Source organism: Solanum stenotomum, chromosome 10, assembly GCF_019186545.1.
Source record: "Solanum stenotomum isolate F172 chromosome 10, ASM1918654v1, whole genome shotgun sequence".
Lineage (NCBI taxonomy): Eukaryota > Viridiplantae > Streptophyta > Magnoliopsida > Solanales > Solanaceae > Solanum > Solanum stenotomum.
Window position 1 is genome coordinate 4,993,296 of NC_064291.1, and position 15,389 is coordinate 5,008,684.

The window sequence follows — 15,389 nt, forward strand, 5'->3', positions numbered from 1 at the left end:
CATGGAAGCAATGGAAGAAGAACGACAAATACAAGTTCCAAAAAATGTTTCTTTTGAAATGATACAAAAGTTACGAAAAGATTTTAAAAAAAGTTTCAATTGTTAGTACAATAATTAATATTCAATACCTAGATTATGTACTCTTTGTCTCTTTCTAATATTTGTATTGTACAATTTATTTATTTGAATAAATATACGGCTATTCGCCTTGATTTTCTTTTAAAATAGTCTCTTATATTTAATCCAAGTCATTTTAGAAATTTAATTTTCAACTATTTTAATATTAGTTTAAACTTTAATATAAAATTGAATTTTAAGATTTAAACTTTAAACTTTAAGTCAATTTTAAACTTTAAATTCAATATAAACTTTAAAATTTAAAGTCAATTTTAAACTTTAAAGTTTAAAGTTTAAACTTAAATTCAATTGAAAATTTAAAGTAACTTTAAAGTTTAAAGTTTTAAATTGAAGTTTTTTAATAATATAATTTTATTAATTAATAATATAATATTATATAATAATTAAAGTTAATAAAAAAAATAAAATTACCGGTACACAAAGATCCGGTAAGAACCGGTTCCGGTCCGGTCCAAACCGGTTCCTATCCGGTAACTAAGGGACCGGACGGAACCTTTGGAAATTTCCGGTAAGACCCGGTTCCGGTAACGAAATCCGGTAACGAGGACTAGTTTCGGTATCGGTTCCGATAAAACCGGTCCTGTTGATCCGGTCCTGTCCGTTTGCCAGCCTTACCCCCAACCCCAAAAATTCAAACGTTATTTTTGCATAAAGCCGAAATCGCTAGTAATTATGTCAATGGACTTGTTCACAAGCCTTATAATTAAGGGTGTACAAGTCAAACCGTAAAGTCAAATCGAACCGACGAATCAAATCAAACCGAAAAAAAAAACGATTTGTGGTTTGGTTTGGTTGGTGTGGCAGTTGAAAAAAAAACCCGACCACTCTTAGTTTGGTTTGGTATTAAAAGAAAAAAGGGAAAAGGATCAAAAATACCCTTAACGTATTGGAAATTGCTCAAAAATATCCTTCTTCCACCTATTGGATCAAAAATGCCCAAGTTAAAATTACCCCTCCTTTTAACAGAAATTGATGTGGCATAAATAATTTTTTAAATTAAATATGTGGCATTATTTCTATTGGTCCAAATTTAATTAAAAAAATTATTTATGCCACATCAGTTTCTGTTATAAGGAGAGGTAATTTAAACTTAAATTTTAATTAAATTTGGACCAATAGAAATAATGCCACATATTTAATTTAAAAAATTATTTATGCCACATCAGTTTCTGTTAAAATGAGGGGTAATTTTAACTTAAATTTAACCTTAAGGGCATTTTTATCCAAATAGATGGATGGAAGGGCATTTTTAATCTAATAGGTGGAAGAAGAGTATTTTTGAGTCATTTCCAATACGTTAAGGACATTTTTGACCCTTTTCCCAAGAAAAACAGTCAAACCAAACCCAAACTAAACCGACATAATATATATATAAAATTTTATTTTATTGTAGATAAAAAAAAATTATTTGTAATCTACTTTGTTAATATATTTTTAGTTAGTTTATAGTTTTCAATGTTTATATATTTTATTTCAAATTTGGGCTTGTAAAATTTGTAAATATTCTATTTTGTATTAAGATCCGAAGTTACAATTATATTATTATAATTTTTCAAATTCGAAGTTAACAATTTACTTTGTGAATATTTTGTTTTGTATTCAGTTTGCCTGTAGCATTTAATCTTATTAATTTAACATAATGAATGTTGATATTTCAAAAAAAATATTCTGTATTCGTGTGAATTTTACAAATTTTCAAGAATTTCTATTCATTTAACATTTTTTAAGTTTAGCTTATCACACAGATAAATGAAAACATATTTGATCTCTTTTTCAAATACTGTATAGTTGTAAAAAACTAAAAAAACCGAAAAAACTGACTTTATGTGATTTAATTTGATTTTTAAATTTAATAAACCGACATAATTGATTTAGGTTTTTTTTTAATGAAAAACCAAACCAAACCAAACAGACCCCCTACTTATAATATACAAACCATTTAGCTATATGCCTATGGATTTGTTCTTAAGCCATGTACAGACCACCATCTGTCACACTATGAAGATGATCAAATCCAAATCGTCCGCTTCAATTGAGAAGAGACGATATAGGAGAAAATAAATTTGGTCCGAAAAACATATCAATCAATCGTTCATGGGAGGGGTTTGATTTTCCTGTAGGTAATTATAATAGTTCACACACATTCCATGAGGAGAAGATGATCAATTTACCTTAACATAAATCCTGATGAAGTTCATTTCTGAAACCAATTATACATCTACAACAAAAACTAGTTCGGATTACTAGACATACCTCAACAGGAAAATGACATGCTCGAGGTTGACAAACAAGTTAAACAACAAATGGATGTGAGAATCAAATAAGAAGGGACGGACTCCTATGCAGGCAACGTTATGTTGATGTCAGCTGTCTTACTTCTTGACTCAGTTGCCAACGATGATGACCAGTTAATCGAGGAAGCGGGCATAGTAGGTTTTGCTGAAGACTGATTATATGATGGTTCTTCAATATCTGGACTAGATAGAGGAACAACAGCAGCTGTTATAGCCTCCAATTTGTTTTTCTTCGTCTTTTGTTCATGTTGATTTCCAGCAAGGAAGCTCCCCACAACAATCTGATTCACAACAAAAGAAAAAACAAATGTTAATTTGGCCAGAGAATTGTCGTCAAAGTATTTCGTATTTGTTCCGAAAAAAGGTCCAAATCTACCCCTCTACCATATGGAATATCTTAATGTTATACTATGGAACCATTGTGTGATTACACGGAATATGTTGTTTGTTCGTATACTTTGTTTGTTGTTGTCCGTATACTTTGGAACCAATCATACCATGTAGGTAGCAACTTGTCTTGAATTTGCCCGGAGCTCAAGTGTGAAATCGGTGGGTTCCACGAGTCAACATATTTCGGGAAAAAGGTTAAGATTCATCCCTTAACTTTGTCACGAATTTTACCGCTTCATATTTGTCAAAAGAGGTTAATTTTTGCCCACCGACTGTGGAAAAGAACCTCAACCATACGAAATATCTTAATTTTTCTATTTGATATACTTTAAGATCATTCATATCTTTACTATTAGCAAATTGTCTCGTATTCTCCTACCTCAGGTATAACGGAGGATAATTTTAAATCATTATGGATGAATTTACTGAAGTATTTTGACACATGGAATCCAATTTACTGAAGTATTTTGACACGTGGAATCCGCCAAGTCCATACTGGAGACCCGTCAAGTCAAGGGCAAATATGATACGATTTGCTAACAACAAATATATGAATGACCACAGAATATAACGGAGGATAAGTCGAACAACAGGGTAAAATTGAACCTTTTTTTCTGTTTTGAAAACAACTATTCCATAATTTCGGGTGGATAACTTAGGAAAGAGAGTAGATGACATGCTATGACGGGTCAAACTACACTAAACGTGTGAAATCAGAGGATATAAGTAAAAAATTATCGCCAAAATATGCACAATGTTTCCTTCAAACAACCATAGAAGAAACAATACCTGGACAGGACCGGCAGCAACTAGTAGACCCGCAACTCCACCTCCAACAACACGTCCATCAGGGCTTGCTAGAGAAACGCTCATTCCTCCGGATCTGTTTCTCATTCCTCCTGTCTCGGATGGCATAAATGATCCAGTCAATGACAGTATCTCAAACCTCCCCTGCAGGAACAACGGAAGGAGGAAGGTTATGCACAAATGTCAACCAGATAAATATGCGCAAAGACAATGCCTTTCATCAATTTCCATATAGGAAGGAAGGTGCAATCCCGGTATTACAATTCTTGCATTATAAAACCCTGCATAATTTTGTTTCTGAACTAAACGACCCCTTAAAGTAAAGTAGATAAAGGCTTCTACATAACCATAGTCAATAGATGAAGTTCCCACTTGATAGACTTGTACACTTACTATTGTCTATATAGACTTAACCCCATAACAAGACAAGGATAGTAAATTTTACAATATCTGGAATTTAATGATTTAGTCTAATTTGACTTGGGACTACTTGAAGATACATGTTGAATTTCCAACAAACGCGAAGAGAATTGTTGAAGATCTTTCACGTTTAAACCTCCGAAGAAGAGGTAAAGATGCCACTGAACAGTATGAATGATAAGATTAACCATAATATGAAAGAATAACTAGCTGCAGCACCTCATACGTCAATGTGCCACCAGAAGAGTCTGGTTGACGCAGTGTAACACTTGAAATTACACCGTTTGCTGAAAGAATGCATATTGCTCGAGGCCCTTGTTGAGAGAATGATATAATCTTCATGGTGACATCCTAAAAAGAAAACCAAAATAACGATAATGAAGTTCAATATATAATAGTCCTAAAACATGCATGTATACGGTTGCCACTTGCCATGAGAAATTAATCCGAGAAAAATGACTAATTAATTATTGAGAATTCGAGATATACTAGCAAGTGAAACAGTTGACGATGAATTGCACATCATATTTGAGTACTGTATGAAAAAAAGAAATTCATGCAGTACGTATACTGAATGAGATAAAGGGCTATATGTGTGATTAGCAAGACACGTTACGCGAAGCACCAAACTAACAAAGTTCCAATGAAAATCACATACTTAGGCTAACAAATTTACCTCTCCAGTATTAACGGTGATAATATGGGGCGTAAAATTAGCACCAACGGAGCATGAGACCCATTCACCTACAGAAAAAATTCAAACATTAAATCACCTTCAAACACGCTTACACACCTGTAACTAAAATGCTCATTGATATTTAAGAATATTTTTCCACCCTCCAGGAAAATATATAGGATAAAAAACAAAGCTCAATTAATTATATCATGAAGTTCAAAGTTTTGTTGAAATTTTAGCGACTTTGTACGTGTATATCTACAATCCAGATCAGATGTTGGATTCAATTGAACTTATTGATTAAATGTTACACACACACCTCGACTTTCATAAATAAAGGATAAGGTTGTATATAATAGACCCAATATGGTCCAACCCTTCACTTAGACCCCAAGCATAGCTGGAGCTTAGTTCACTGGACTAACACACACCTAGACGTTTTTTTCTTTTCTATATACGAACCTTATCAAAATGATGGGATCAACTGAACCCATTCATTATATGCTACAATGTGATTCGACCGTTCACTAAGTCAACACATAACTAGAGCTTAGTGCACTGAACTAAGAGAACACTGCAAATTTTTTTCTTTTTTTATGTAGCTCAAGAGCATATGCACGTACAAGCAAACGGCTACATCAACCACTAAATAAGCAGTAAAAAAGTTCAAATTTTTACCTGAATTTTCAACATCCATCTTAGGCATATGAGGCTTAATTAGGTCGGATTTTCCCCATTATACGTTTGAAATTATGAGTTCAAAAATTAATATTTGTTGAAAAATTAGTGACTTTTTACACATATATGACCTGCATCGAAACGTTGCGTACAATTGAACACATAGATTATATGCTACATACGTGTCGACTTGCATGAATTCAAGCTAAGACAACAACTCAACGTGGTTCACCGGACCGGCAGACCCTACACATAACAAGAACTTAGTGACTAACTAACCCAACTAACTAGATTTACCCCATTATACATTTGAAATTATGCATTCAAACTTTAATATTCGTTGAAATATTAGTGATTTTTTACACACGTATATATGACCTGCATCGAAACGTTGCATTCAATTGAAACCATAGATTATATGCTACATATGTGTCTACTTGCATGAAACTCAATATAGTCCGACCCAAAACATGAGATAATGGTGAAACTAGGACTTTTGTTAAAAATGTTCAAAAATTTAATATATATCTTTAAAAAAATAGTTTTTAACATATCTGTAAAATATATATTTTTGATGAAGTCTATGTAGCGACATAATAGCCCAAGATATTAATCCACCACTAAATAAACATTATAGAAAAGTTCAAATCTTTACCTGATTTTTCCCATTATATGTGTGAAATTATGAGTTCAGAAATTAATATTTGTTGAAATTATGGTGATATTTTACACACATGTGCACCGTGCGTGTGCACACACACACATATATATGACATGCATCAAAACGTTGCATTCAATTGAACCCATAGATTGTATACTACATACGCGTCTACTTGCATGAATGCAGGCTAAAACTGCATACAATAAACTCAAATGTGGTTCGATCCTCTACCGGATCCTACACATAACGCAACGGCAAAGTCAAGAATTTTTGCTAAGGGTGTTCAAAATATATATCTCTATAATAAAGTAGTTTTTGACCTATATGTATAATATATTTTTTCGATGAAGTATGCGTGGCTATGCCCCAACCCGAGATATCAATCCACCACTAACTAAACATTAGAAAATGTTAAATTCTTTACCTGATTTTTCCTATTATACATTTGAAATTATGAGTTAAGAATTTATTATTTATTGAAATTTTAGTGATATTCTACACACACGTGCAGCATGCGTGCGCACACATGTATATATGACCCGCATCAAAACGTTGCATTCAATTGAACCCCCATAGATTATATACTTCATATGCATCTACCTACATAAGTACAGGCTAAGGCGGTATACAATAAACTCAATGTGGTTTGACCCTTCGTCGAACCCTACACATGATGCGACAGCAAAGCTAGGAAATTAGGCTAAGGTTATTCAAAAATTTAATATATATATATATATATATATATATATATATAAAAGTAGTTTTTGACCTATATGTATAATCAAAGGCAATGACTTCTAAATTTTATAACAATGACTTCAAGTGTTAATAACTAGGTTCTAAACTTAATATTTGTACATATATATAATATATTTTTTCGATGAAATCTATGTAGCTACGCCACTAACAACATAACAATAGTTTAGTACATCGAGATAATTTACACACACGCGGCATGCACACAGACACGTGTACGTGACCTACATCAAAACGTTATATTCGATTGAACCCAAAATGGATTATATGTTACATAAGTGTCCACTTATATGAATGCAGGCTAAGACTGCATACAATAAACTCAATGTGTTCTGCCCTTCACCGCACCATGCACACAACATAGTGGCGAAATAGGATTTTTACTAAGATTGTTCAAAAGTTCAATATATATATATAACCAGAGGCGAAGTCAGAATTTTAATTTTATGGATTCAAAATTTTATAACAACTTCAAATGTTAATAACTTGGTTTTAAATATTTAATAAATCTCTTAATAGAAATACACTAGTTTAGCAAAAGTTACTAGGTTTCTAACTCCGCCCATGTATAATATTATATTTTTCGATGAACTCAATGTAGCTACTCCACTAACAACATAACGGAAGTTCATTACATCACGATGGGTTTCTAGCTCCGACCCTATGTATAATGTAACTTTTTCGATGAAGCCTATGCAGTCACTCCACTAACAACATAACGGAAGCTTACTACATCGAGATATGTTTCTAGCTCCGCCCCTATGTATAATGTAACTTTTTCGATGAAGCCTATGTAGTTACTCCACTAACAACATAACGGAAGCTTACTACATCGAGATATGTTTCTAGCTCCGCCCCTATGTATAATATAACTTTTTCGATGAAGTCTATGTAGTTACTCCACTAACAACACAAAGTAAACATAACGGGAGCTTAATACGCCAAAATATTAATCTACTACTAACTAAACATTTTAAAAAAACAAATAAGTTAAAATCTTTACCTGAATTTTCAACCTCCAACTTAGGCATATGAGGCTTACTAACTAATCCGACCGGCCGGATTTTCCCCCGTTTCTCCGATGAGAAATCAATCACCGGCGACGACACAGGAGCCGCCGACGAAATCGGCTTCGGCGAAAGCGCTGCCGCCGTAGACGGTACAGCAACTCCATCTGGTCCATATTTTCTTGGTCTACCTCTCTTCTTCTTCACTAACGCCAGTGCTACGGAGCCGGCGCCGGCACCGGTGACCGGAGTTGGTGCAATAGTCATTATTTGAGGTGCTGATCCAGAAACTTGACTGGGATTTTCAGTGTTCCTAGGTGCCACATGGTAATCTGATGGTGCATCTGATCCCACCACTGTTACTCCACTCATACTCATATTTAATTTTTTTTCAAAAAAAAAAAATCACCAAGAAAATCAACAAATTGAAAAAAAAAATCACCTTTTTATTCAAAAACCCATCATTTTTTCTAAGTGAACAGCAAAAAAGACTAAAAAACAAGAACTTAGAACTCAAAATAACCAAAAATGAAAAATGAAGATTAAATATTTATTAAATCTTACCAGCTAAAAAAGAAATACAGAAGGATTAAACTGGAAAAAAGATGAAGCTGTTCATTTTTTTCAACTTTGAGGAAGAAAAGAAAAAAACAGAGCAAAACAGGGGAATTTCTATTTTTGAGAAATAATGAGTGAGATTAAAAGAAAAAAAGATTGAATTTTTAGCTAAAATAAGTTATGAGAAATTGTGAAAAATGGAGTTTTTGTAGAGTGAAAAGAAAAGGGTAATTTGGATTTTGCTTATTTTCCTAACTTTCTTCAGATTGTCTGAATCGTAATTGAAGGAAATAATAATAATAATGACAAGAAAAAAAGGATTATTAAATATTAGGTAATTAATTAATTAATAATTAATTAATATTAATTAATTATGGAAAGCAGGAAAATTATGTGTTATGGTTAAGAAAATATTTGGAGTCCGGTGAAAAAAAAAGAAAAATTTGAAATTTTAAAAATTAAAAAAAATTAAAAAGTTTGTAGTTGGGAAAAGTGAAATTAGGTTGCCAAGGCATGAAGACAACCATTTTCTCTCTCTCCTTTTTTTAAAAATAATAAATAAAAATTTAAGGAAAAAATAATGAAGTACATACCCAACAATTTGTATTTTTATATCAAAAGATAATATATTATTTCCCATCCATTGTTGCTTTATTATTTATTTAATAAGGCCTTTTTTTTAATGGTTAAGCAAATACAAACAAAATGTATGAATACAAAGAAATATGTTATATAGTTTTTTGATTGAGATGATTTTGGGATATGTAAAAAGGAGGAATACTTATACATAAGTGAGGAGATACGAAAGGTTGGCGAGTGATAGATTTGAAGAAGAATCGAGAAAGAATTGATAAATATGATTAGAGAGAGCATGACACATATTTAACTTAACATATCGAAAATATGATATTAAATTGGAGAACATAGAGATCAACGTTTAATGTTAGATGATTAGTTGATAATTAGATATTTACAAGAGTTCTAGTATAGAGAATCAAATTGCTCACTTATTGAGTTATTGTATTATCATTGTTATACTACATTATTCTATTTTTTAAAATTGTATTATTAATATATATTATTTCTTTTACTTTAACTATCTTTACTCTTTTTATTGTTATATTTCTCTTTATCTAATATTTTTGTTATACTAGCTTTTTATGTCTTGCATTTCTTTAAAATTTGTTCAAAAAATGATTTTCTTTTTTAGTTAAGGATCAATCAGAAATATTATTTTTATTCACAAAGATAAAGGTAAATTTTGTGTATTTCTTATTAATTTTTTTCAAATTTCATTTATAAGATTATACTAAATATGTTATTGTTGTATTTTTCTTTTTAAAAAAAGTGTGATTTAACTTGTGAATAGTAAAGAAGAAAAAGTAAAAAGAAGAGAATTTATCAATAACAATTTTTGAAAAAAAAAATAAAATTACACAAACAAACTTTTTTTGAAAAGCAATTATGCTAAAAGTCTAAAAAATATTTCAATTGTTTTTTTTATTATTTAAAAATTCTTAGAACAAACACATTTTTTATTTCTTACTACTTTTATTATAAAAAAAAAAATTCAAATTAAGGAAAAAATATATTTTTAAAATTCCATTATATATATATAAAAAAAATTGTAATTTGCCTTTTTTTTCCTTTCTTGTGAATTATTTATATATTTTTTTCCACTTCTTATTTTTTTCTGGATTTATTTTCCATTTATCCTTCTTTACTGCTTACTTACATCACTAATGTACAATTTTCAGAGTGCACGTAGTAATACATCATTATAATTTCTTTATTTTTTATTCAACTTTATTCTTTCTGGGTAGGAAGTTATTTTTATTTTATTTTATTTTCATATTTTCCTTTTAACTATTAAGTAGCTAAGTGTAAGCTGTTACATATGAGAGGAGAGAAAGTTATAAGAAATTGTAAGAGGATTTTAAGTAAAATTATAATTTTAAATGTAATATCTGAAGAAAGTATTTTACGAGAAAAATCTAGAAATAAGTGAATTTCTTACCTATTTTTTTGTGTTTGATATGTAAGTAAAAATTATTATTTTAAATTAATATTTTGTATATAATTTAGACAAATATTATAGAATGCGTGAGCAGGAGGTAGGGGTGTGGAGTGGTGGGGATTAGAGTTGTGAAACTAAAGATTAAGTGTGTCAGAAGGTGGAGATGACACAATTAATATAAAATGTGATCACGTGTTGAGTTTGTTTTATTTAATTACGATTAAGTTATATGTTTTCTCACTTTAATTTTTTTTAAATGAATCTTGGGTCAAATTTAATCTCGAAAGCTGATTTGCGGTGAAAGAATTAAAATCCATATACAAAGACTAATTATTTCTTTTTTTTTCCAATATATGACTCTTCAACAAATTTCATTTACTAAAATTAAATTATTTGAGTTCGTATTTTTAACGCATGACATAATACTTCATGTGAAAACTCCCAAAGATTTCAATAAATAATAGGTCTTGATCTTGTAATGGTTAAAAAAAAATCATACTATTGCAAAAGATAGTGTATACCATATTTATTATATTAGGGGGAAAAGTGATGTTATAAAGTGATTTAAAGATAGATTCAAACTTAAAATTTTATGTGTATCAAAGTATACATTATCCCCTATGTGAAATATTTTGATACGAAATTTAATTTAATCATGCTCTAACATGAATATTGACCAATTGATGAAAAAAATTTTAAAAAAAAAACAATATTGTACTCTAGCGTGTGTTTACGCACCCTAGAGTACAATTTATTTATTATTATTTTTAGCAATTTTGATAAACTACAACCTTCAAATATTGCTTAATTAATATATTAAACAACTGAATTAGTTAGTAGAAATCATATATTTCATAAATTAAAGAAAAAGGAATCAGTATGTGGTCATCATGATTACTTGATAATATTAATTTTTTTACCCAAATATAGCAATATTATTAATGTTAATCTTATTTTTTTTCTTACAAAATCAATTCGCAAGGTTGATAATTGATGCACCCTATTTATTATATAATAGAGAAAATTGTCCCTTTGTGGGACCACTAAAGTTGACCAACAATAAAGCCATTACTAGGGAGAAATAATTAACGTTTTTGAAATTATATAATAATGTAAATAGCCTTTCGATAATAACAATTCTTTTCGAAAATGATTAAAAAAATATGCAGTGATTAGAGGATTAATATTCCTTGCCGTCTCAAATTATGTGTCAATTGTCATATACTTTTTTTACAGGTTCTTTAAAAGAAATATTGAAAAAAAAAATTCTGTTGATACATTTATAGTCTTCAAAAGCAATTGCACTAAAAATATAAAGAAAAATAACTTTTTATCTTAAAATAACTATATTTTCAGAAATTACTACATATGATTTGAAACACAGAGAGTATTATGTAAGCTAATTCTCCATTTTCTTCCCCCTTTTAGTGAAAAGAAAAATCATTTTAGTATATTTACAGGTAAATTAAGTAGTATTTTGGGTCCCTTATTTGTTGATAAATTTTAATTCTCGTCCATGTGATATCTAAGTAATTTAATTTTTAATTATTTAAAATACACATTTTAATTTGATTCTTTTACTTACAAATATTTACAAAATTTTAAAAGTATTAATTGTTTCACCGTTTTATATGTTAACATACTTTATGAAATGAAATTAAAAGCACATCTGTTAATTAATTTTAAAAATTAAATATATTAAGTCATTTATCATAAAATTTATCAGAGTGACTAAAATATTATAATCCCTAATAATAATGTAAAACACCTTCCGATAATAACAATTCTAATTCAAAAAAGATTAAATAATTAATATTATGTCTATGGTGATGAGTGGTTATATATATATATATATAAATATATATATATATAATATTTTAATTTTTTTGGGTAATTGATCATGACTTAAAGTTTTTGCAAATTCCAACATCATGGGTGCAAGTGGAAGGGATTAAAAAACAATTTATAATGATATAAAAATTATAAAGCTTTGATGACATCTAACTTTAATTTTCAAGAAAAATAATAATTTAGATATTCAATTATTATTTTGATTACCACTTGGCAATTTAGCATCCTTATGTTTCCACCATAATTTTTAAAATTATATTGTACCCAATCATATATATAATTATATTATATTATATGTTATTTTTAGATATTCAATTATTATTTTTATTACCACTTGGCAATTTAGCATCCTTATGTTTCCACCATAATTTTTAAAATTATATTGTACCCAATCATATATATAAGTATATTATATTATATGTTATCTATATAGTATTTTGGTGTAGCTATCAAAATATTTAAACAAATAATGTCTTTAGAGAGATTAATTACATTTACAAAGTTAGTATATTGTTATGAGATTCCTTTAATTTGGACATGAAATTTCAATAATTTATCATTATAATCTTTGTACAATCAATAAAAAGTTGACTTGTGGGCATTTTGTTATTTACTTTTTTTATTTTATTTACTTATTTTGGTTTGAGTTTTTTCTTCTTCTTCTTCTTAAAGTGAAATGAAGTATAAAAGGAAAAACAATATTAGTTGTGTGCATTAAATGGGTTTTTGAAAGCTTACAAGAATTGGCCACCGATTAGGTTCTTTTGTGGGCCATCAATGGTGCTTAATTAGTGTTTAGCTAAAATATAATCTACCCCTTTTGTTTATTTATATTTATTCATTTTGGACTTTGTTTGTATTTTAAAAAATATTAAAGATAAAGTATTTTTATCATAATATATAATTGACTTAAATCTTAAGGAATAATTTTGTGAATAAGTAATTAAACATTGAAGGCAAAGCATTGAAAACTATGTTTTTTTTAAATACTTAAAATAACAAATAAAAATGTATTTTTAATATAATTAGCAGATGAAAGTGAATGGAGAGAGTACTTATTTATGTTCAGGTAACTTAACCTTGAGTCACAATCGAAGTGATAATACATATTGTTTAATCATTGATCAAATGATAAAAATTTATAAGCAAAAATAATTGTTATTTTAATTGGTCTAGTGCAACATTCTGTGTGAATTTTTTCTTTTTTTATAACTAAAAATTGTTGTGCGAAAGAATAAAATATTTTCATACTTAATTGTGGGTATTGAATTCGAGTCTGTGAAAAAATGGTGACATAGAGTGTCTTTCCCTTCCATATGAGAACACAACCTGAATTATTCAAATAAGCGTGAGTCTGAATTAGTCGGATTTGTAAATAAAAAGTGAGACCTTTTCTAAGTTTGAACACCTAAAAACCCAAATTTGTTTTATTATTGTTTGTTTTTTAAAAAAGGACTAGGAAGAAAGAAAAAGAGGCATAATACTTTAACCATCAATAGAGTAAGAATAAATCATAGAAAATCAGAATTCAAATTCAAGTATAAAGGGAAATTGTTATATGTTTCTTTTCATATGTCTTAGTCATGGTAGAACAGTTACCTTATACATATTTTAATAGTTGTGAGGAAACAAATACTCGATGGATTAGTGAAGGTATACACAACATTATTATCATAAAAGAAATAGTGAGATACTATCACCTTTCTCTATAACAACCATCTTCTATAACACCATTTCACTTTATCAATCTAGTTTTAAAAGAATTGATTTTCGATGTTATGTTATATTATATGTTCTCTATAGTAATATTTTTCTATAGCGATCAAAAAATATTAAGACAGACGATATTGTTAGCTACAATTCACTACTTCTTGCACAAAGAGATTCGGTTAAAACATGCATGTTATTGATCCAACAAAGTTAGGCCCAACCATTTGGTGATGGATTGACCCAAATGAAGCCTGGTGAAGTATAATTTATGAGTTGAAGAAATATAAGAACTATATAGTAATATTGAAACAAGGGGTGAAATCCACAAAAAAAAATCACTTTTTAGTCATATAATTAAGAAATAGTAATTGTTATGAAGTTAGAAAATTTCTGGATGGAACTCTAAAGACGTTGAAACTTCATAACAATAATTATTTTATAAAGACAAGACTGTAAAGTGATCGTATTACTGTTACGAAAAAAGAGCATTCGTAAGAACATCTTCCCTACCATATTAAGTTATTTCAATAGTGCACATGTTGCCCTGCCACTAGAGATGACCATATAAAGCACAAATAAATAAAAATAAGAAAAAAAATAATGCATTTGGAACTTTCACATTAGTTTTTATATTTGTATAACCATTTAGTACACGGTATCTAATGGCCTGACTAATTAAGATTCACACCATGTAAAATCCATTAGAGAGGAGAATCCTCTTTACTAGGCTTCTTTATTTCCCGAATTTAAACTCGAGATCTCTAATGAGTTATTCTGAGTAGATCATGTTGCTTCATAACAGGCGTGATGGGCCAATAATGGATGAGGGCTAATTGGATGAAACTAGGCCCAATAAACTCTTATAACAGAAGCCATAAACAAATTGAGTTTGAAAATGCATCATCATAAAATTCAAGTTTGTGATATTGTAGAAAGAATTAACTCTTTACGCGTAAAAATAAAGATTTCTCGTAATAAAAAAAATATAAAATTAAAAAGAAAATAGATTGAAAAACTAAAGGCGAAAAGCTAGTTAGACACATTCAAGATGAAACAACTAGTGTGCCACAACCCACATCTCATAGGTTGAGACCTAGAGTCAGACGAAAAACGCGACCGAAATATTATAGGTGAAACTAATTTAGGTCCCATTTGAGTGAATTGTAATGCCAAGATTATTTTCTTTGTTTGGAAAAAGTTCAATTACAAACATGTCAATTAATTTCTTTTTACTATTGAATATGCCTTTATAATGATAAGATTTATCATAATTATCTTCTTAAACAAAACTCAAAAGGTGATTTACTATTGTCTAGAAAAGGATGGAATGCTTTTTTAGTGTTTAAAGAATAACATTTGACGTGTAAGAAATCATATGAAAGCCACTAATTTGGAACAATTAAACAAAACAAATTAAAGAAGAGAC

At 29.1% G+C, this 15,389-nt stretch overlaps 2 protein-coding genes across 2 annotated transcripts in view; both read right to left on the reverse strand.

The window, feature by feature from the left end:
- The window catches only part of LOC125841478 (uncharacterized), a 181,000-nt gene that overhangs the window by 40,847 nt on the left and 124,764 nt on the right, over window positions 1-15,389 (reverse strand). The window lies entirely within an intron of this gene.
- Window positions 2,307-8,654, reverse strand: LOC125841475 (AT-hook motif nuclear-localized protein 1-like). Its single transcript, XM_049520622.1, has 5 exons — window positions 7,824-8,654; window positions 4,726-4,793; window positions 4,269-4,400; window positions 3,612-3,773; window positions 2,307-2,713 (listed from the first exon to the last, which is right to left on the reverse strand). The coding sequence occupies exons 1-5, from the start codon at window positions 8,203-8,205 to the stop codon at window positions 2,477-2,479; spliced, it is 981 nt and encodes a 326-aa protein (XP_049376579.1). The 5' UTR covers window positions 8,206-8,654; the 3' UTR covers window positions 2,307-2,476.